At 36.2% G+C, this 22,741-nt stretch overlaps 1 protein-coding gene across 1 annotated transcript in view; it reads right to left on the bottom strand.

Annotated features, from left to right (window-relative positions):
* Window positions 1-22,741, bottom strand: part of TINAG (tubulointerstitial nephritis antigen) — a 111,100-nt gene that overhangs the window by 70,270 nt on the left and 18,089 nt on the right. The window contains exons 2-4 of the mRNA XM_049894596.1: window positions 19,778-19,841; window positions 19,047-19,136; window positions 13,012-13,126 (exon numbers count right to left, since the gene is read on the bottom strand). Coding sequence (XP_049750553.1) covers window positions 13,012-13,126; window positions 19,047-19,136; window positions 19,778-19,841 — 269 coding nt within the window. The remainder of the gene's footprint in view (window positions 1-13,011; window positions 13,127-19,046; window positions 19,137-19,777; window positions 19,842-22,741) is intronic.

Raw genomic sequence — 22,741 nt, 5'->3', positions numbered from 1 at the left:
GAATTTCAATTTTGCTTTGTGTTAAAAATGACAATTAAACATGGGGAATGATAGCATAGTTTAAAATCATAAGAACAATACACAAACTGCTTTTGCTGGGTTACTATACAATGCAATAATTCCAGTCAGTTTCTGTCATCTTGATTCAGAGTTTTGCACATCCATGTGAAAGCCCACATAGTGTTACTTAAATTTACCTTCGGAAAGAACATTGACTGTTCTGCTTCTCCTCTTCTGAAGAGTATGTGTGATTCTGAGGTGAAATTAATACGAAAATGATGTATTTTTAGAAACTAAGTATTAACACACTTGGAGCCCCAGGGAACACATGAATTTTACACCACATATTGGGAAACACAACTGGGGTGAATTGGTTGGTGTTTATAAAATCCTCAAAGATTTAAAAAAAAAACTTCAGGAATTATGCAAGTGTCCAATAATACCATGATATCTTAAAGCCCATGGTAATGTTCTAATGAAGTCAATTTCAGCTGTCATCTTTCAGAGAAGGTAAATTAAACATTATGTCATATCAGTTAAAGAAAATGTAAAACATTACACCCTGTTCTTTCCAAACTTTTCTTAAGAGTAGTGAATTTAATTCCCATACGTAATCAGGACTCCAGACAAATCAGGATTTGTTTATTAACTTTTCATTACTTATATTCTTTCTCACTCGCTGTCTCTCACACACACACACACGCAAACATCATTTCTGAGAATGCAAATTGTTTCAATACTCAGTATTTTCTTTGATCTTATCAGGAGCCCTACATGATATAATTAAAAACAAACAAACAAACCCATTGCTATTGAGTCAATTCTGACTAACAGTGACCCTACAGGACAGGGTAGAACTGCCCCATAGAGTTTCCAAAGAGCAGCTGGTGGATTCGAACTGCTGACCTTTTGGTAAGCAGCAGTAGCTCTTAACCACTAACCACCAGGGTTTCCATGTGATATAATTAGCACACCTATTATTAGCTCTGGAGCTCTGGTGGCTTACTGGTTAAGAGTTTAGCTACTAACAAAATGGTTGGCAGTTTGAATCCACCAGCTGATCCTTGGAAACCCTATTGGGCAGTTCTACTTTGTCCTATAGAGTTGCTATGAGTTGGAATCCACTTGACGCCAGTGGGTTTGGGTTTGGGGTTTTTTGGTTTTTGTTTTTTTGTGGTTTTTATTATTAGTGCTATTCTAAGAATGAGAAAACTATCTTCTAAAAGTTAAATAACATGCCAAGCCCTCTCAGTTAAATAAGAAATACTCCTGGAACTAGACCAAGATTTTAGAATTCTTAACACCAGGTTCCATTTCTATCCTTCCCCTATTTTATCAGAAATATGCAGATACTTTGGACCAGGAGAAAATGTATGCAAAAGCTAAAATTTTACCTATTTAAAAGTCTGCATGACGGTTCATTGAACAAGTCAGGCTACTGATTCAATACCTTGCAAAAAATTTACCTCTGACAAGTACATAATAACTTCAAAGACTGAAACAAGGGAAATTTAGAATTTACATGTCTGCTTGAAAAGGTATTCCAAAATAATTTGTGGATTTGAATTTTAATGGGAGAGTTCTGTTTTGATTTAAAGAACTATTCTGGTCTGATAAGGAAGTTATTAAATCCTGGGTTCCGTTTCTAAAACACTGCTATATAAATGATGGAAGTCAAGTGCTAAAAATAGTTTGGATTATAACATTTGATCAAGCAGATCACCCTAGTTTGTCTGCACGATAACCTGAAGGGCAGCATCATAGAAAGGCAGATGATTTTAGACTCTGCTACCATTAGGTTGGCACCCTGGTGGTGCAGTGGTTAACAGCTACAGCTGCCAACCTAAAAGGTCAGCAGTTCAAATCCACCAGCCACTCCTTGGAAACCCTACGAGTCAGTTCTACTCTGCTCTATAGGGCCGCTATGAGTCAGGATCGCCCGGATGGCATATAACAACAGCCATTAGATGGGCCACAGTAAAGTACCTTAAGGTCGGAGCAGAATAAATTCACTGTTCTGAGTAGATTGTTTCAGAGTTGTAGATTCACTCTACAAAGGCGTCTTTATAATTGGGACAGAAGTTCACATATCTCTCACGTTACTCATACCTTCCAATACTATAGTTATTGGCTTATCAGTATGATTTTAAGCATTTGTAAGACTAAGTTGCCACAAGCTTCAAAAAAAAATAGGTGGGTGTCAGTTGTTATTTTAATTTATTACTTTATAATTCTAATTTAATAGTATAGCTAGCACATTTCTCTTGTGCTCCGTTGAAGCAATAAAGATATAACAATTGCTCAAGCACATTTCAGTAGGGTTGAGTTATTTAGAACTTGAATTCTACATGCCAAAGCCTACCCCAGCGTTCTGCACGTGGGAGATGCTCAGTAAATATCTGATGACGATGATGAGATACATATCCATCTGGTAGATATGATCTCTTAAAAAATATCCTTTGTTTTCCTTATGGGAACATTAAGATAAATTACAATACCAGCATGCACTTGTTGCTTTAACGATTTAGTCTTTAAAAGTGAAAATTATGAATCTCTAAATCTTCTCAATAAAAACAATAAGCAAAATGACATTTTCATTAAAAACATATTTACCAATCCCACTAAGCCAGAAGACCAATTCATGAAGCTCATTTTTCAGGATTTTTAAAAGTTATATAATATTGTTTTCCTAAAAATGGGCCCATACCATCTGAGGCCCAACAGGCACTAATTACCTTGTCATTTTCTTTGCCTCATGGTTTAAGATAATCTGATATAATGAGCACAGCAAACCTTATTTCACATTTTTCCATAATGATTTCATTTCTCTGTAAAGTAAGATCATTTTCCAAGTGCTTATAAATAAAAGTAAACATCACAGAATGACAGCTTTTAGGAACTGATAATAGAAGTCTAGTTTCAATGAACTATTTTTTTTTTGTTGAAAGATAGCTTAATAAAGTAAGAAAACTAAGAGAATCAGCCAAGAGTGATAGAATATCCAAAATGATAGTGGCTTAAAGATAGAAATGTATTTTTAAAGGAGATATACACTATTTTATGTCCATGGAAACTGCACTGAAAAAATCAAACTAGGTATTGCATTGGGAAAATCTGCTGCAAAGGATCTCTTTTACAGTTTTAAAAAGTAAATATGTCACTTTGATGACTAAAGTGTATCTGACCTAAGCCATGGTCTTTTCAGTCACCTCATACATATATGAAAGCTGGACAATGAAAAAGGAAGACAGAAGAATTGATACATTTGAACTGTGGTATTAGCAAAAAATATTGAACATAAGGCGGACTACCAGAAAAACAAACAAATCAGTCTTAGAAGAAATACAACCAGAGTGTTCCTTAGAAGTGAGGACGGTGAGACTTCAGCTCGCTTACTTTGGACACCTCATCAGGAAAGATCAACCTCTAGAAAAGAACATCACCTTAGGTACCGTAGAGGGTTAGTAAAACTAAAGGAAACATTCAATGAGATGGATGAGGGGGATTGACACAACAGCCAACCCAGTGGACTCAAACATACCAAGGATCATGAACATGGCACGGGACCAGTCAAAGTCTTGTTCTGTTATACACAAGATCGCTATGACTTGGAGTCAACTCAACAGCCACTAACTGCAACAACAACACACTACTCCATTTGGGAATTTTAAATTCTTTTAGTTGCAATTTTTAAAAACTTTTGGTCATAACCTAATATTTCAAAATCAATATTAATCAAATTTGAGATTAAATTTGAACAGTCTTGCTGCTTCAATATTTCAATTTAGAAAGCAGAGATTAAAGACAATGGGAACAAATATAAGAATTAAATGCAATGATGAACACTGAAGAATTTCTTACAATAATTCTTGCATTTAATTGAATCAAAATCTCTAAAGAAGTTTTGGAAACATAATCACAGAGCAATCTAAGAGAAACTGATCAATTTTCTCAAGAACTTCAGAATAGAATGTGGCTATCCTTATTACAGGAAACCCTGGTGATGTAGTGGTTAAGTACTACAGCTGCTAACCAAAGGGTCAGCAGTTCAAATCCACCAGGCGTTCCTTGGAAACTCTATGGGGCAATTCTACTCTGTCCTATAGGGTCGCTATGAGTTCGAATCGACTCAACAGCAGTGGGTTTGGTTTTAGTTTTTGGTTTTTATCCTTATTACAAGCCCATGTCCACACAATAGCCACTCTATGAATCACTTCTTCCATCTCCAATTGCACTTTCTCCAGCTTAAATCTGAATAATCAGAGTGACCTGAGAATCAAAAGAAAGCAGCAGAAGATAATCGCTGTGTTCTGATCTTCACAAACCAAGATCAGTGGCCATGGACTCTAAGAGGTTTATTCTAAACTGTTTGATGTTGGAGAGGAAAGGGAGCATTTTCTGGTTCCAAATGGCTAAATAAATTTCTCATATTCAACAATATAAGCTTTCATGCCTTAACTTTTAAAGAGTCATGCTTTAGTAACTATCTAGTTTCCAGTTACAGAGCAGTACTCAGTGATCATATTATGGCAGGTAGTGCTTTTTTTTTTTAGTGCTAGTTGTTCTTCAGTCCTCTTCCTTTTTTACAGGCTTTCCCTTTCCTTACCGTAATAGAATTCTTTGCTCAGTACACTCAGGCTCAGAAAACCAGTTATATTTCCCAGTTTCCCTTACTATTAGGTGTGGCCATGTTACTAAGTTCTTACCAGTGAGATGTAAGCAGAAACGTCCATTGACAGCTTCTGAGAATGTTCCTTCAGAGACAGCTGAACTTAATTAACTTCAACCCCTTTTTTCTTGGTCTATTTTCTTTTCTTGCTGGCAAAATTTTTTACATTTTAGATGGATGTGGAAAAGCCTTCTTGAATCATTATTTTAAAAAAAGCTGCCGTGGAGTTGATTTCAACTCATGGCAACCTCACTGGTGTCAGAGTAGAACTGTGCTCCACAGGGTTTTCTTTTTTTTAAAAACAGTTTTTTTTTTAATTTTTATTTATTTATTGTGCTTTCAGTGAAAGTTTACCAATCAAGTCAGCCTCTCATACAAAAAGTTATATACACCTTGCTGTGTACTCCTAGCTGCTCTCCTCTTGAAGAGACAGCACATTCCTCTTCTCCACCCTGTATTCCCTGTGTCCATTCAACCAGCTCCTCTCCCCTTCTTCTTTCTTATCTTGACGCCAGACAGGAGTTACCCACATGGTCTCAAGTGTCTACTTGAGCCAAGAAGCTCACTCCTCACCAGTATCATGGTCTATCTTATAGTCCAGGCCAATCCCTGTCTGCAGAGTTGGCTTCGGGAATGGTTCCAATCTTGGGATAACAAAGGGTCCAGGGACCGTGACTGTCAGGGTCCCTCTGGTCTCAGTCAGACCAGCAAGCCTGATCTTTTTATGAGAATTTGAGATCTACATCCCACTATTCTCCTGTTCCATCAGTCTGTAGGGTTTTCAGTGGCTGAGTTTTTGGAAGTAGATTGTCAGGCCTTTCTTCCAAGTGGACTGGAACTGAGCTTGTTAACTGATTGCCACTCAGGGATTCATGAATCATTATATAGCCTGAGAAATAAAGGCTTTGGGCAATGGAGCAACCAGAAAGAATAAGTCTGGGTATCCAACACTACAGAATGCAATTCCAGCTTAGGACTACTCACTTCCAGATTTGTGGGTGAGATATCAGCTTCTCTGTTATTTAGGCCACTGTCATTTTAGATTTTCTTTCACTCTCAGGAGAGCCTAATTATAGTTAACACAGCATACCTAAGTGTGATCGAAGTTGCTAGGTAATACTACATTTCACTGAATCCAGGATGTCATCAAAAATGTAAGAAGCATCCCAATTTCAGAGGTGTTAAAGAGTAAAGAAAATGTGCATCTGCAAATTGATGAACTATGATTTTTTTAAAATGAGTTTCTTAGAACACTAGTTCTGAGGTATTTTAACAGGTAATTACAAAAGAAGGAGTTGATTAATCAAACAATTCCGAGAAAACACAGGTTTTGAAAATTAAATAGATTGTCGGTCTTGATTGCAAAGTTTTTATAAACTGCTAATGTGTTGTGAGGCTCTAAGTGGAAATAATATTCATAATTTTAATGTTTATAATTTGGCCCAATGTGGAATATTTTATTTCATTTCTTTTCATTTTATTTTCAAAGTGGAGCAGGTCAAAGGACTAGTGTTTTGGGTATTATATTTTGGGAAGTACCACGTAAAGGAGTAGACAGACCCATACGTGAGGAGACCAGAGGGTAGATGTCTGTTCTATCAACATGCCAAATCACCTCAAGAATGTATTTTTTAACAGCTCAAAATATTTTTTCAGAGAGAGAAGGGAAAATTTTTTTTTTCTCGTATTTCTTTTTGAAGATTTGTCCCATGGTGATCAATTCAGTCCTGCTGTGTTGTTCAAGTCATGTTCAATTATATCACTGTTGTTATGCATCAGACTGTGAGTAGCACAGAAAAACAAAACTGAAAGCTTGCAAACTGACTTCAGAGACAAGACATTCATTCTACCTCAAGTGCAGCTGCATGAGGAGTGAGGTCTGGGTGTGCATTTCCTAGTTTACGGAAGAGTTTGATGTTCCACACGGAGAAAGAGGGAACGAGAAAAGAGAGAAGCTTGAGGAGACATAAGCAAATGCTTTGAGGGTCTTTGAATTTTAAAATTCTTAATTCATGACAGCAAGAATGACTGGCATCCCATTCTGTCCCTGGCTTTTATCTAGAGGAACGAGAAGATATTGAGATGAGCTGAGGGAACTATATGCTTAAACAGAGACCCCCACCAGGACATCTGGCCCTTCCCTTCTTCCTGCAGCACCATCAACACCTCACTGTATTTTGGAAGCCTTATGCCACATGCCTTATGTTCACTTATGTGGGAGCCAAACATCAATTTTGTGGAAAAAATGTAGCCATTTCAGTTCAACAGTATATAAAAATGAACTACATAATGGTAGTTTTCACTTTTCTAATCAGTATTTTGGTTTCTTTGGCTTCTGTTTATACAGGCGACAAAGGTTATTGGAAGCAAATAGAGGGTGTTTGTTCAGATAGGGTTATTCCTAAATCAAATAAAAAAATTCCAATAACTTATGAGTAGTAAACACTAAACTTGAAAATATTCATTTGATTATTTTTCCAAAGGTACTTCTCATTCTTTGGTACTTGCTATCATTGAAATAAATTTTGGAAAGAAAAAAAAAATCCTTGTATTATAACTAATGACTGGAGAGGAAAAAAAAAAAAGCCAAACATCTACTATGTGTTGTCTAGACAATCCAGGTGATTAAATACATTTTTTTTCATTTTTCACCTCAATAATTTATTAACTGGTGGCTTTGAAGGTTATTATATACTACACAGAATATTATTTTAACTTCCAATAAATTATTTAAAATATGACTTAATTTTTCCTTTGCTAGTAATGCCAACTAAAATACACTAAATTCATAAACTGTATTAGATGATCAAGGACAGATGTTCTATTAGTTAACTATGAGGCTGAACCAAAAAAATAAATAAAACATTTTTACAGATATCAATCTGTTACCAGATAGTAGATCTACAGGTTTTAAATGTTATACTAGATTTTTTAGTATTTTAATAGCCTCTAAATAGCTCCACCTTGGATGCGTTACTTATCTGTAATAACTTTGATAACTTCATTACTCTTCCTGGGGAATTAACAACAACAAAGTAAAAACAATTTTTTTTTTTTTTTTTACTGAGGCAAATATAAAATAAACTCTAAATTTTCTCATTTCTGTTCAAAAGCAGGATTTCTCATCTGAAATATTTGCAATATTTATAATAGGATATAACACAGTGAAGCTGCTTAGAATTATCTCTCAGATTCAAAAGCACTTGAACATTATGTCTGGAAAAACAATCAGGTGCAGAGTTGTTGATTTGATTTGGTTTGATTTGACCTGATATGATTTAGGAGCATAGCTGAAAAACGTTCAGGCTCACCAGGAGTATGTAAACTTCATCAGTGTCAATAAATCCAGGGCTGCACCTCTCTTTATCAAATAAAATGCTCCAAATGATAAAGGTTTGGGTCATTTAGTCCATATAGAATTGACATATTTCAGTACCCTGTGATTCTCCCAAGGTGAATACAAGGGAGAGAGTGCCACATTATGTATTAGATAATAACATTTCTTTATCACTTTCTCTATTCCAAATCCATCACCTGTCCGTCACTTTGCAGTACTGTGGTGGCTTACATGTTGCTCTGATGTTGGAAGCCATGCCATCTGTATTTCAAATATCAACAGGGTCACCTATGGTACATAGGTTTCTTTGGAGCTTCCAGACTAAGACGGATTACAAAGGCCCGCTGATCTACTTCCACAAATTAGCAAGTGAAAAACTATTGTTTCACAACAGAATATTGCCCAACTTGCTTACTTTGGACATGTCATCAGGAGGGATCAGTCACTAGAGGAGGATATCATGTTTGGTAAAGTAGAGGCCAACAAGGGCATGTGAGACCTCAGGTGAGATGGCTTGGCACAAAGCCTCAACAGTGGACTTTAAATGCTGGTGATTGTGAGCATGACGCAGGATTGGGCCAAGTTTCATTTTGCTGTACTTAAGGTCTCCATGAGTCAGAGTCGACTCAAGGACCAATCATTCTTGTTCTAACAACAATTATAATGACAACATGTTTCAAGTACTGTGCGAAGCACCTCACATTCAGCATTTCATGGAACTCTTACACCCCCACGAGCTAAGTACTACCACTATCACTGCTTTACAAAGGAGGAGACGGAAGCAGAGAGGTTAAATAAATCACCTGAAGTCAAGCAGTAAGTGGTGGAGCCAGACTGAGACCTAAGCACAGGGCTCCAGAGCTCCTCTCACCATGGCATATGGAACGGTGGCAGAGGCGTGAACTGTCTGTGCCACTATTTCATACACATGCTTTTAACCTGGCTTCAACTTTGATGTTTCCACTGGCTCAGAAGGACCTAGTCAATGTCAGTTTAGCACACAGAATAAGTGGTTGTCTCTATTGTTTTCTTCCCGTGACACTGAGGAAGTCCTATTTTTCCCCAGAATATGTTTCTATTCCCTCCACTATTCCCATTTCAATATTTGAGCTTAAGTTAGTATTTCTCAAAGTATGTTCTATGGAACCTAAGCCCTGGGGAATATAAATAATTATATAAATGTTTATGTAAATATTATTATAAACAAAAAAGGTTCTCTGATCTCATGAATTTAAGAAATAGTGGGTGAAAAAAAAATGGTTAATGGAATAAGGGTTCCCAGTACTCTATATACTAGCAAACAATATGAACCTTCAGAGGGAGGATATAATGCATGGTTTCACAAATTTATTTGACCACAGATGGGACACTTTTGTTCTTAGAGCATGCTGTAAGATTTGCATTCCTTGGAAGAAACGTTGAGAAACACTGACTCAAGGTTTTGAACCCTATGAAAGGGCTACAAGTTAAACTCTGTCAAAATCTGTTTTGTACCATAAGGTGACAACAGTACCTATCAATAGAATGAATTTTAAGTTCTTTTGGGGAGCCGTAGTCTTTCCTGAAGGACAGCTATCAATCAGTCCCCTCTGGAGTCTATTCATAAAACAAACAAAGCTTGCATTGACTGATAAAGAATGGTTAATTCATCCAATTGTTCTTTACATTTTTTATAGTAAAACAATTTTGAATCACACCTAGACAGAGACTCAGATTCTAAAACTAAGGAAATGTCCAAATAAGACACATGACTTTGAACAGTCTCAAGATAACACCTTCAGGAAAAGTGAATTGATCAGCACCATCTGCTGACCTGACACTAGACAAAATACTAAAGTAAGTGAAGTAGGTTTCCACTACACCCCTCTGCTGGCTATAGTTGTTCAAGTTGTGAGCTGCTCTAGGGAGCCCAGCTCAAGTGTCAAGCAGAGGATGGAATCCATCTTTGCTGTGTTGCCAAGCCTTTTTCCCTGGCATGTAATCCTGTCTGTGGAGATGAGATCCTTTTCAAAGTTGAATTAGACTTGCTGAGTCTTGTGCCCTCAGGACTGTGTCTACTCTGTTTTTACCCAGAGAAAACAATAACTTTATGTTTCCTTTTATCTGCCCTCATTTAAGATGTCTATTTAGAAAGTACCACCCCAAAACCTCCAAACTACATTTTCCAATCCCCTACTATCAACATGGAAACCCTGGTGGTGTAGTGGTTAAGAACTACGGCTGCCAACCAACAGATCAGCAGTTCAAATCCACCAGCGTTCTTTGGAAACTCTATGGGGCCGTTCTGCTCTGTCCTATAGGGTTGCTCTGAGTAGGAATCAACTTGACAGCAACAGGCTTGGTTTTTTGTTTTCACTATCAACATATTCCTATTCCTTCTTGTTACTAATCACACTCTGCAAAAATTTATTTGGATTGAACTAATTCATATAGGTTAAATAAACAAAAAAAACAAAAAACCCAAACCAGGTGTCATCGAGTGGTTTCTGACTCTTGGAAACCCCGAGTGCTTCAGAGTAGAACTGGCTCCGTAGGGTCTCCAAGGCTGTGATCTTTTGGCAGCTATCACCAGGTATTCCTTCTGAGGCTCCTCTGGGAGTGTTCAAACCACCAAGCTTTGGGTTAGTAGTCAAGTGCTTGACCATTTGCACTACTCAGAGCTCCATAGATTAAATAGGTTTTTCAAATTTATACGATCACGTAATTCTTTGTGTAACACATACTGGTATTCCTTTAACATAAAGCCAGCAGACACATGGGAAATAGTTACTTAAGAAATGAAGGGAAACCAGTCAGGTTAGAGAAGAGCTTTCCCAAGAATTTGGATGACTGATGGCACATCTTTCCTGCACAGGAAAAACAATTTCATGAACCCCAGCTCTCATCAAGGCAATGTGGCCAAGGAAAGGGACATACCTTAGGGGCGGGCTGCAGGGGAATTTCCCTGTATGCCTGAAATCGAACTATAGGAGCAAATGCCTGACCTGACTGTACATACAGCCCACTCTAGGTTGAAAATGTTTAAAAAAAGAAGAAGAAATATACCTCATTTTCTCTAGAACATAAAACATTTCAAGCTGCAAAAATTAAAGCTTAAAAAGGATATGTCAGAAATAGCCCTGATGAAATGTCTATAGACACTCAATTGACTGTTTGGCAGACTGTGGGCCTCAATAAAAGCAAATGAAAGAGCTACCCTTAGAAAGAGAGCAGCTCTTTTCTTAAAAAATGCTGTCTTCCCCCCTCCCCCAACATTCTGCTAAAAGAGGTATATAACACTACTTTCTGGAAAGCAAATTGAAATAAGGAGTCTTTAATCTGGAGGCAAAAATGAAAGGCAAAACAACATAGTGACTCTTTTCCAATTGATCACATAGTTGGAGTACTAAAAATCATGAATCTGAACCATATTTTTGAAGGTTTTTATATTGTACTGATTGTAGGAAAGAAGGAAAAATATATGTAAACTGATTATTTCAGTAAATTAGCCCTGGTTAAGAGCTGAAAAGACTTTGTTTTTTGCTATTTGGAATTTGAATTTGTCAAAGCTGACTGTACTGAAAATCTAGGGACTGTTTTTTGGGCAGAAGTTTCTAGATGTCCTGGTTATAATTTAAGAAATGCTCTGATGGGCTATTAACCTCTCTCAATCTCAGTGTAACTTAATGAGATTAAGTTGGGTCATAATAGTACCCACGACATCAAGCTCTTGTGGGAATTAAATGAGATAATGTATGAAAGCACTCAACATAGCAGCTATCCAATAAATGCCAGCAATTATTATCTTCTCTGATACAAATTATAATTTAGCAGGCCCTACTACTGGAAGTTGAATTGGTGACTCAGATGATTACATCTCTTGACAGCAAAGCACAATCAATGTTTAATGAGAAACCTGTGGGTTTATAACTCTTCCAACAGCAAACAGCCATCCTGCTCACTCTGCATGCTGAAAGCTTTCAGACAGCCAGGACCTGATGTTTTATTTGCAGAGTGAAGAGGCTGCATGCCAGCAGCCTGGGAGCCTCACTTCACCCTGGGCATTCGTACCAGGCCTTGAATTTACTGACTATCTCAACTGAAAAGTGTACATGACTGGGAGACACTACACACTGGGTGGTAAAACCAGTGTGTTAGAGATGTGGATAACTAAAAAGGTAAGTGCCTCTTTATGCAAGGTATGTTTTATCAGATGATACCGGTACCAATACAAGTTGCCATTAAATCAATTCCGATTCATGGCAACCCCATGTGTTGTAGAGTAGAACTGTTTTCCATAGGGTTTTCATGACTGTGACCTTTCAGAAGCAGATTGCCAGACCTTTCTTCCACAGCACTCCTACATGGGTTCAAACCACCAATATTTCAGATGATCCAAAAAACAAAACCTGTTGCTGCTGAGTCTATTCAGACTCATAGCAACACTATAGGACAAAACAGAACTGCCCCATAGGGTTCCCAAGGCTGTAATCTTTACAGAAACAGACTGCCACATCTTCCTTCCATGGAGCAACTGGTGGGTTCAGAAGCAATATCTCTTTTAAGGGAATTTTGTTTTTGGGGGGTAAACATTTACTAATCATCATAGCATACATATCTACAGTTACTGACATTTACTTTATCCTTATGTGATACTGAATTAAAAAAAATAGATGTGTTTACTTGAAAAAAAAAAAAGACAACTAATGCCTTGCTTAAGCTTTGGGTCACAGAACAACCAATAATCAGAAATACGAATCTCAGAAAAATCGTTCATAGGTTGAAAGAACACACAATCAATTTATAAGAGTCTATATCTAATTGACAGTAGTAAACTGTCAAAGTCCCCCCAAAATTTTGAGGAATATAACCTTAAGAAAGTTTTTTTTTTTTTACATGACTGAATTATGCCTCTGGATGCTGAAAACTCATTAATTTAGTTATTTGACATTACTTTAAACACACATGCAAAATATACTTACACACACATACACACATGCATACATGAGTCAAAGAGAACACCTACCGTCACTTCGTTCATGCTCAGAAGCATGGGGCTGGGCGGCAAGGTGCCAAGGCGAAATTTTAAACCTTCTTCTAAAGTCATTCCCCAGAATTGGCTGTAGTTCTTTGCTGTCCATCTGCCTTACAAATGAAAGACAAAAATACATATAGGTTATGCATATCACTTTTATAATTATGTGCTTATTTATATGTGCTAAACTATACAATGAAAATTGCAGCAGACCTCACAAAATGGAAACTGTTACTGCAGGTCACATATTCTCAATAAATTCCTAAGTAAAGGATTTACTATTGATTAATAATCGAGTATATGAGACACTCTTCCTGAATTAGCTCCTTTTTGATTATTTAATGACCCATGAGGACCCTAAGGTGCTATCAGTATGCACTAAACCTAAGAACATGAAATCTTTACACCATAGAAGTGATAATAAGGGCAATATATACAGTTTATTTTAAATGGTATTAAATGCATTTTAGAAAGGAGCGTACACAGGCAGAAATTTATTTATAGATTAAATTGGGTAATCTGTTTCATTGATAATTTAAATTTCACAAGAAGCTACCAGACCTTTTTTTTTTTTAAAGTATCCGTGAAGAATTGAGGACAAAATACTTACACTTAAAAAAATTACATCAGTGCTAATTAACTAGATATTGAAATATTCGGTTATATATTAAATCAGCTAATTTGTGTTAAGTGCTCAATAATTTTAGTTTTTAGTAATAATAATAATATAAAATCAATTGATGTGAAATTAGATATCAAAAAAGTGCATTTTTCTAGAGAAATATTTTGTGCTCTTACTTAGAAAAATTAACTTTATTTATAAAATTTAACATTAAAATTAGGAGATAATAAAATTCCTTAAAAGGTAATACGAGATGAAAAGTGAAAAAGGTGAAAATAATTTAATCATTGCCTGTTTGAATTATCTACAACTTCAGGGGAATATGGTTTGGGGAATATATTTTCAGAATTCAAGTCCAACCTAAGCTTTATCCTGTTGTGTTCATCACCAGAATTGTTTACAATGTGCTAGGCTCTTATAAATGATTGAAGATACAGCTCAATTTTCAATAATATGCCTGGCAATTTAATGCTTTTCTTTTATAAGTTGTTAGTTCATAAAATCTTAAGCAGCTTTCAACTACAATTTTAACAAACTATCTCCATACCCAAAGAATTTCAATAAGGAAACCTCTGAATATATTAGACATTGTAGTATTATTTAAGAAAGTAACATAGCCAGCCTTAGGAAAAATGATGAAGTCAGTAAAGTGTGTTTTTGGTAACCCACACGTAAAGTTTTCAAACCGTAGGTCATGAGACATTCATAGGTCATTTAATTAATTGCATTTTAGGGACTAGGGATCAACATTTTTATAAGAAATAAAATTGAATTTATTGCAAAAGTGAGGGTAAATGTTGTATACTGTGTATTTAACTCAGTTGCTGTCCAGTCGATTCAGAGCTGTGCTCCATAGAGTTTTCAGTTGCTGATTTCTCATAGATCTCCAGACCTTTCTTCCAAGGTTCCTCTGAGTGGACTCAAACCTCCAGCAGCCAAGCCTGTTAACTGTTTGTACCAACTAGGGACTCCATATTGTATGTGTGTGCGTGTAAATACAGCCCTGGTGACATAGTGGTTAAGCACTTGGCTACTAACCAAAAGGTCAGCAGTTCAAGCCCACCGGCCTCTCTGCAGGAAGAAGATGTGGCAGTCTGCTTCTGTAAAGATTACAGCTTTGGAAACTCTATGGGGCAGTTCTACTCTGTCCTACAGGGTTACTATGAGTCAGAATAGACTTGACAGCAGCAGGTTTGGTTTTTTTTTTTTTTTTGGTTTGGTGTATGTAAATAGTGTGTGTGTGTGTCTATATGTGTGTGTATATATATATATGTATATACACACATACATAAAATGCGTACATGTGTGTATTAGGTCACAGAGTAAAATGTATCTTTTACTGTGAGTCATAACCCAAAATAGCGTGAAAGGCCCTATCCGCACCACCCTGCTTGACCTACATCCATTACTTCCTTTTAATCCAGTTTAACATGTATTAAACATTCTGAATTTATCTATCATGTTTTCGGGTAAACACTAAATGAATAAAATTTCTCTACCTTCAAGGAGGTCATTCCCTAACAAGGACTACAAAAACAGACATGACTTCAATGTATGTCATTTATTAGAAGTAGGTTAAATTATGGTTAGAGTCTAGAATACAAACATAACTCTGCCTGGAGGAATCGGTGTGTGTGTGTATATATATATATATATATATATATATATATATATATATGTATATGTATTTTTTTTACAGACTTTTTTTTTTTACTGACTTTAGCGCTCAGTCTTAAAAGATGAGAATGAATTTTGTGTCCAGATGTGAAAGAAGAAAGCATTTATTCCAAATAAAGGCAACTCTTGGGAAAAACACACAGGTTTGAAAATGGGTGGCAAATATACAGTACAGCAGATAAGTTAAATGCTTAAACTGTGAGAAAAGATATGGGAACAGGAACTGGGAGGAATGTAAAAGATGAGGCAGTAAAGAAACATCTGGGCCAGATTGTTACTTATGTGAAGAAACGTAAATTATATCCTTTAAGCAACGGAGTGCCATTGAAGATTTTTAAGAATTTGAATGACAGAATCAAAGTTTTGTTTTAGAAGGCTAACCATTAAAGCATAAAGGATTGATTAGAGCTTGGTCAAACTGGAAACAGAGAGACCAGTCAGGCCACTTCAAAGCTATGCTTGATAAAGAAATGCACTAGAATGTAGCATAGGAATGGAAGAAATAAATATCTAAGAGAAACTTGGAGTATGGGAAATTAGCAAGTTCTGGGAAGTGGGAGTGGAGGGAGAGGAAGAATCAAATGAACTTCAAATTTTCTGGCTTGGTTGACTAGGTGGAGGGTGATGCTGGTAACCAAGGACAGGTACAGGAAGTCAATACCTTTTGTTCAGGGTGTGCTGATTTTGAGAAATGTATGAAAAATGAAGACCAAATTGTTCAATAGACTACAGATTTTGAGTCCATAAGAAAATTCAATTGTAGAGATGCTGTGATAGATTGAAAAGGACCACAAATTATTCTCAGCTCTTCCCATCAAGGGAGCCCTGGTTGAGCACTGGTTAAAGTACTTGGTTGCTAACCAAAAGGTCTGTGGTTTGAACCCACCAGCTGCTCCAAGGGAGAAAGATGTGGCAGTGTGCTTCTGTAAAGATTAACAGCCTTTAAAACCCTATGGGGCAGTTCTACACTGTCTTGCAGGGTCACTATGAGTAGGAACTGACTCAATAGCAGAAAGTCTGGTTTGGTTTGATCTTCCCATCAAAAAGAGGAGTCTATTTCCCCAGGCTTTGATTCTGGACTGGCCTAGTGACTTGCTTTAACCAAATAAATGCAGGAGAATTGATATTGTGGAAACTTCAAGCTTAGGTGTCAAGAGAACTTGTAGCTTCTATTCTGCCTTATTAGAACATTGCAATGATGCGAAGAAGCCAAGGCTAGCCTGCTGGAGACACATGGCCCAACCAAAAACTAGCACCAATCACCAGACATGGAGACAGGTCATCTTAGACAATCCAGTCCCAGCTGAGGCTCCAGATATCTGTAGACACATAAGTGACCCCAGGAAAGGCTAGCAGAAAGAAGAGCCTAGGCTGAGCCTATCCCAAATTGCTGATATGAGCAAGTGAAAAGCTGTGGTTTTAAGCCACTAAATTCTGGAGTGGTCTGTTACATAGCAACAGACAACTGAAATAGTTATTAATTTCCCTTTGTATCACTATCTCGCTGATTATTACTTGCAACACTAGTTTGGTACGTATATATTGCCCCATCAATAGACTCCTATACAAAGTTATGATATTTTGTCTCTCTACTAGATGGTAAATTCCTTTAACAGAGCAACTATTTGTCTGTATCCTCAGCAGTGCCACAAAGCAAAACGTTTTATTGATAGTAATGGATTGCACTGAAAAATAATACAGGGACTTGATAAGCTCTGAAGTAGGTTATGTAGAATGAATAAAGACTTAGATCTAAAATGCTACCAGGATGTGGAACACACATATTTTAAAGAAAAGGTGGTATATTTGTACAGACACTATTTGGAAAAGCTTAATATATACCCATTGCCATCGAGTTGATTCTGACTTGGTGTGACCCTATAGGAGAGAGTAGAACTACCCATACGGTTTCCAAGGAGTGGCTGGTGGATTCCAACTGTTGACCTCTTGGCTAGTAGCTGAGCTCTTAACCACGATACCACCAGGTCCCCACTTAATACATATTGAATAATATAATTATATTTTCACACATAAAAACAATTTGAGCTTCAGGAACAGAGAATAGCGGAGAATGAGAATTTTCTTTTAAAAATTCAAGGACTTTATCCTTTTTTCCCCAATAAATAATTTTAGTGTCGCTCCTTTTCTTCCTAGCTTGTCTCATTTACTTATCTATTTTTCTTTGTTCTATTATGTGTTTTCCTTTGCTCCAATTCTAGTTTACTTCCTACTCTTTTAAAGTCACCTATCAGAGATTTTTATATCAGAGATAACTTAAGTCTAACAATGTTTACTACTAAAAGGCAAAACCCATGCTTCTTAAATAGTCCTAGAATGTTCTAGGAAAGAAAGTTCCTCTTTCCAAAGAAAGCAACATTCTCAACAACTTCTGTACTCTTACATGTACTTTCTTTCCACATTATTTCAGAGCTCAGACTGTGATTTCTTGTGTGTTCTGTAACACGGCAAAGAACGTAGGCTAATCTATTATCATTTCTTGGAAGCTTATGCTTCTGAGGTAAAGCATTCAAATTTTTTTAGGAACCTGATTCAGATAATTTCTCATGATGACACATACTCTGACGTTCCTTTAATGATTTAAGTGTCATTTAACCACGGAAAAGTATAATTGGTTTTTTTCCAAGAAATACTTAAAAACGTTATCAAGTTACTATCACCTAAAATGTTAGTAAAACACACACACATACTCAAGAATTGAGAGTGGTTTAAGAATCTTAATGTCAACAGATTTGACTTCCTATATTCTGTGTCTTCCAAAAAAGGACTTTGAGGACATTGAAATTCAGTACCTCATTATGCTGGGAAACATATGTCTTACGTGTGGAAGGAAACAATACTTCTTTTTTAAAAAAAATACATTTCAGGATTACTTCAATTTTCTAGTTGCCTGACAATAGATCCTCTTATGGGAAATATTTTTTGAAATGTGGAAGATGTTATCTAGAGTATACATAGATGTGATCAATGGCACTGGAGAACTACTGAGGCAGATATCAACCAACCTTTTCTTTCAGTTCTGTAAACAAAAGCCAGTGTTGGTGCCAACATCTTAATTCCCTCTATGTATGTGGTGCAACCACCTAACTTACTGATCTGTAGGAGAGCAACAATTATTTCCAATATTTAAGTGTCAATCATCCCTATCTTTAGTTTACTAGCAAAGTAAAGTGGCTCAGCCTGTCTTTTGACTTAATTCCAAGTGAAATTGGTTAGATGTCAGCCATTTCAGTGAAATGACTAGATAGACTAGTTATTTGGGGGATCATCAAGATAGAATATTGTCATTTTAGGGGAAGACTCTACTCAGGGTAATTGTCTATGTTGGATGATTACCTGGGTCAGAGCAGAAAGGGAGGGAAAGATAATTAACAAGACTGAATAAATTCTGCTCACTTCCTGGTATTGTATGAATATTTATTGAAAGTAAAGCTCCCTCCACTCTCCTCACTCACGCCGTGACATTATTCTGTCCTAGGCAAAAGCTATATCTTTCTTCCTTCTTATTTGTATTTTTCAAATTTTCAATTATTTAATGTTCATCTCTTATGTATTCCAATTTCATATGCCTTTCAATCTCTCATCTCTCTCCCACTCTTTCTTTATTAAATCATGACCATTTTTGGAAGGAAATGATAGGAGATACATCATTTGAAACCAGAAGAGTAAATGGGGGTGCCAGAAAGCCTATAAAGCCAAATTTCCTCACCCATAGTCTCCTTTATTGACATATTCAATTAATTCTGGACGAACAAGGCATACATGCTGGGAACATTTCCATTGCTGTCCTGAGCAGGTGCTACAAAGATAGAACAAAATACAAAAATGGACTGGCCCTTATGGAGTACATTTCAAAATTAGCAACAGCAGTAACACATTGTTAAGGCATAAAACATAATTTCTAGATTAATGTTAGCCATTTGGCTATTTGATTCTTGACAAAGTAAATCTTAACACATGCATAAGCTACCATTCAAGTTGCTCTGATCTTCTACTCCAGAAAATTAATAAAAGAAATGAGCACGCATTCCTTGAATTTTGAAAACAAGACAATTTAGACAGTAGATCACTGTATTTGTATTTGGAAACTTTCTGCAGGCTTATCTTTTTAAAGCAGTTATGCTAGATACTATTATTGTGCTCAAGGAAACATGATATGCCTGTGATAAAGAAGTATGTTTAATACCTAATGTCTGCTGTATTATGAACACTCGTTGTCAAGACCATCAAAATCAAGCATTAAAATATACATTCATGGTTAGATTTTTAACACTCATTAAAATTAAATGAGCTGATAAAAAAAAAGCTACAGATATGTGATGTCTTATGACTTCACCCATCTGTTTTCAAATATATGCTCAGTTTCACAAATATTTCTATTATTTGAAGAAAACATACACAGACAGTAGAATTCAGTTCTATGCCACTTAAATTCATTACCAGGAATTGCAGTTTTCTTTAATTACTGATCCTTCTTCATAACATTGACCATCTCTGAGGCAACCTGTCAACATACCATATAAACAGATAAAAATGCAAAAAATTTAGCAGAAAAGTACATTAACACAAGAAGTAATCAAAATTCATGTCTAATTTCTCAAATATGGAAAAATATTTAGTGCTAATCTGATAATAATCCACATTTGGTTTGTGTCAAGGTTTATACATATAATTTTCCTGGGCTTGTTCCATGAGTTTTTATCTTTAAAATTCATATTATGATCCAACAGAGAGGACTTGAAAACATGACGACTAGATTACCAAGTGTCTTAGTCATCTAGTGCTGCTATAACAGAAATACCACAAGTGGATGGCTTTAACAAAGAGAAGTTTATTTTCTCACGTAAAGTAGGCTAAAAGTCCAAATTCAGGGTGTCAGCTCCAGGGGAAGGCTTTTTCTCTCTGTCAGCCTTCTTGTGAATCTTCCCCAGAACTAGGAGCTTCTCAGCACAGGGACTCAGGTCTAAAGGACGCACTTTGCCCTTGGCACTGCTTTCTTGGTGGTATGAGGTCCCCCCGTCTCTCTGCTCACTTCTTTCTTTTATATCTCAAGAGATTGCCTCAAGACACAATCCAGCCTTGTAGGTTGAGTCCTCCCTCCCTAACACAACTGCCACCCATCCTCCCTCACTAACATCATAGAGGCCAGATTTACAACATATAGGAAAATCACAGGATACCAGAATCATGGCTAAGCCAAATTGATGCGCATATTTTTGGGGAGACATAATTCAATCCATGACACCAAGGAATTAATGACAAATCATTCTCAAAAATAATTAATGTATTTAAAAAGATACAGAATAAAAGAGGGCTTGAATCAATTTGAGACATTTCTCATTAAAAAAAAAAACTATTCAAATATTATAATAAAGTCTTTTTAGTGAGCATAATTAATTGTACATGACTAGACCAAGTAGCCCATAGTTTTGGATCAAAATATAAAGCTATTTCTTTGAATTCACTTTAGAAATATGAATTCTATTTTTTTCTTCAGGATTTAGATCAAGAGAAAAATTCATAAGATTGTAGTCATTTATATTTCAAATCCAAATGTTTCTTAACTAGTACCTAAAAACGGTTGTTAACTAGTTAAACAGATCACATGAACTACTCAAAAGAACCCAGTGATGGATCACTATTATCAGAAAACCATCACTGAGATATTGAGAAAATAGTACGTAGTTATAAGTTAAATCCCTTCCAAAAATATAATTTTCACAAATTTAAAATTCACATTGAAGTAGCAAGAGACTCTACTTTGTCTGGTGAAATTTTTTTGAGAGAAGCATATAATTAATAGATCACACTAATGGCCCTTAATTAAAATAAATTCTAACTTTTGATTCATAAAATCATAGGGAAAAGTATACATGTTTAGAAAGCATTCCAAGGGAACTGGCTTAATTTCTGGCCAAAATTTCTCCAAACCCACTTATGGAGTTACCTATCCTGTTTTTTGTTTTTTCAATTGTTCATCAAAAAGATTTCACAACTGCCCCTACTCAGCATTTACAACGTTTTCTCAGTTCACATTTTGCTTAATGAATCAAAATATCCATGTATTTAAATCTATTCACCCCCTTCCCATGGGTTTTTGCCACTCCACAATCATGCAAAGAGAGATGAAAACCACCTCTTTCCTAGACAGCAGGCTTTTTGCCGCAGCAAATTCAGGGAGTGGAGAAAATTTAACTTTAAATAAAGTTTGGAGTTCGAATTATTACACGAAATTGAATGCATTTAATAACTGAACTGACATTAAGTAGCGCAAAACTTAAAGAGACCCTGTACTACCTATAGGAAAAAAAAATCCTTTGCCGTTGAGTTGGTTCTAATCCATAGCAAGCAACCCTGTAGTAGACAGTAGAACTGCCCCACAGGGTTTTCAAGGAGTGGCTGGTGAATTTGAACTGCCGACCTTTTGGTTAGCAGCCAAGCTCTTCATCACCGTACCACCAAGGCTCCATTATGTACAAAAAAAAAAAATTTTTTTTTTTTTTTAAGCAACAGAAAATTCATGCAACGATCCAAGTTTTCATTCAATGGTCAGAGCCCTACTTTCCTACCATTTTTAAAGGGAGAGTGGGACAAAAACAAAACTGATTTTTTTTTATTATATTTTATTGTGTTTTTGGTGAAAGTTTGCACAGAAAATTAGATTCCCATCTGACAATTTTTATACAAATTGTTCAATGACATTAGTTACATTTTTTACAATCTGCCAACATTCTCTTTAATTGTATTCTGATTGTTCCATTTCAGGTACTCTATTTCCCTACTCCCTTATCTTCTTCTCTTTGCTTTAGAGTAATTGTTGACTTTTTGGTCTCACACAGATGGTTTTTTAATGGCTCATTGTACTCACAGATAATATCTTTTATTTTGTGCGTCAATCTGTTATTTTGCTAAAAGGTGACTTCAGGAGATAGTTTTGTTTCAAGGTTTAAAGAGTATCTCAGGGCTATAGTTTCAGGGAGTCTTCAGTCTCAACTGGTCCACTATGTCTGGACATTTTAAAAATTTGAATTCTGTTCTGCATTTTTCTCCCATTCTATCAGGGTTCATCTGTTGTGGCCCTGGCCTAGTTCTTCTGGTCTCAAGGTAGATGAAGCCATGACTCATGTAGGTTATTAGCCCTACAGACTAGTTTCTTCTCTGAGACTTTGATTCCCTTCTTTCTCTTTTGCTTCTAACAAGTAGAGACCAGTAGTTGTACCTTAGATGGCTGCAACAAAACTGATTTTTAATCATACACCATGAATCTCACCTGTTGAACACATATAGGTAAAGAGTATAGAAGTAAAAAAGGTCCGAAAGCTCCCTTCATAACAAAGGCCCTAAGGGCCCCTTCTCTGACCCATAATCCAGGTCAAAAGAAAGCCATCAACCAGGCTTACTCAA

Source organism: Elephas maximus, chromosome 1 (assembly GCF_024166365.1).
Source record: "Elephas maximus indicus isolate mEleMax1 chromosome 1, mEleMax1 primary haplotype, whole genome shotgun sequence".
Lineage (NCBI taxonomy): Eukaryota > Metazoa > Chordata > Mammalia > Proboscidea > Elephantidae > Elephas > Elephas maximus.
The sequence above is the reverse complement of the archived record's forward strand: the minus strand, read 5'-3'. Positions and strand labels throughout refer to the sequence as shown.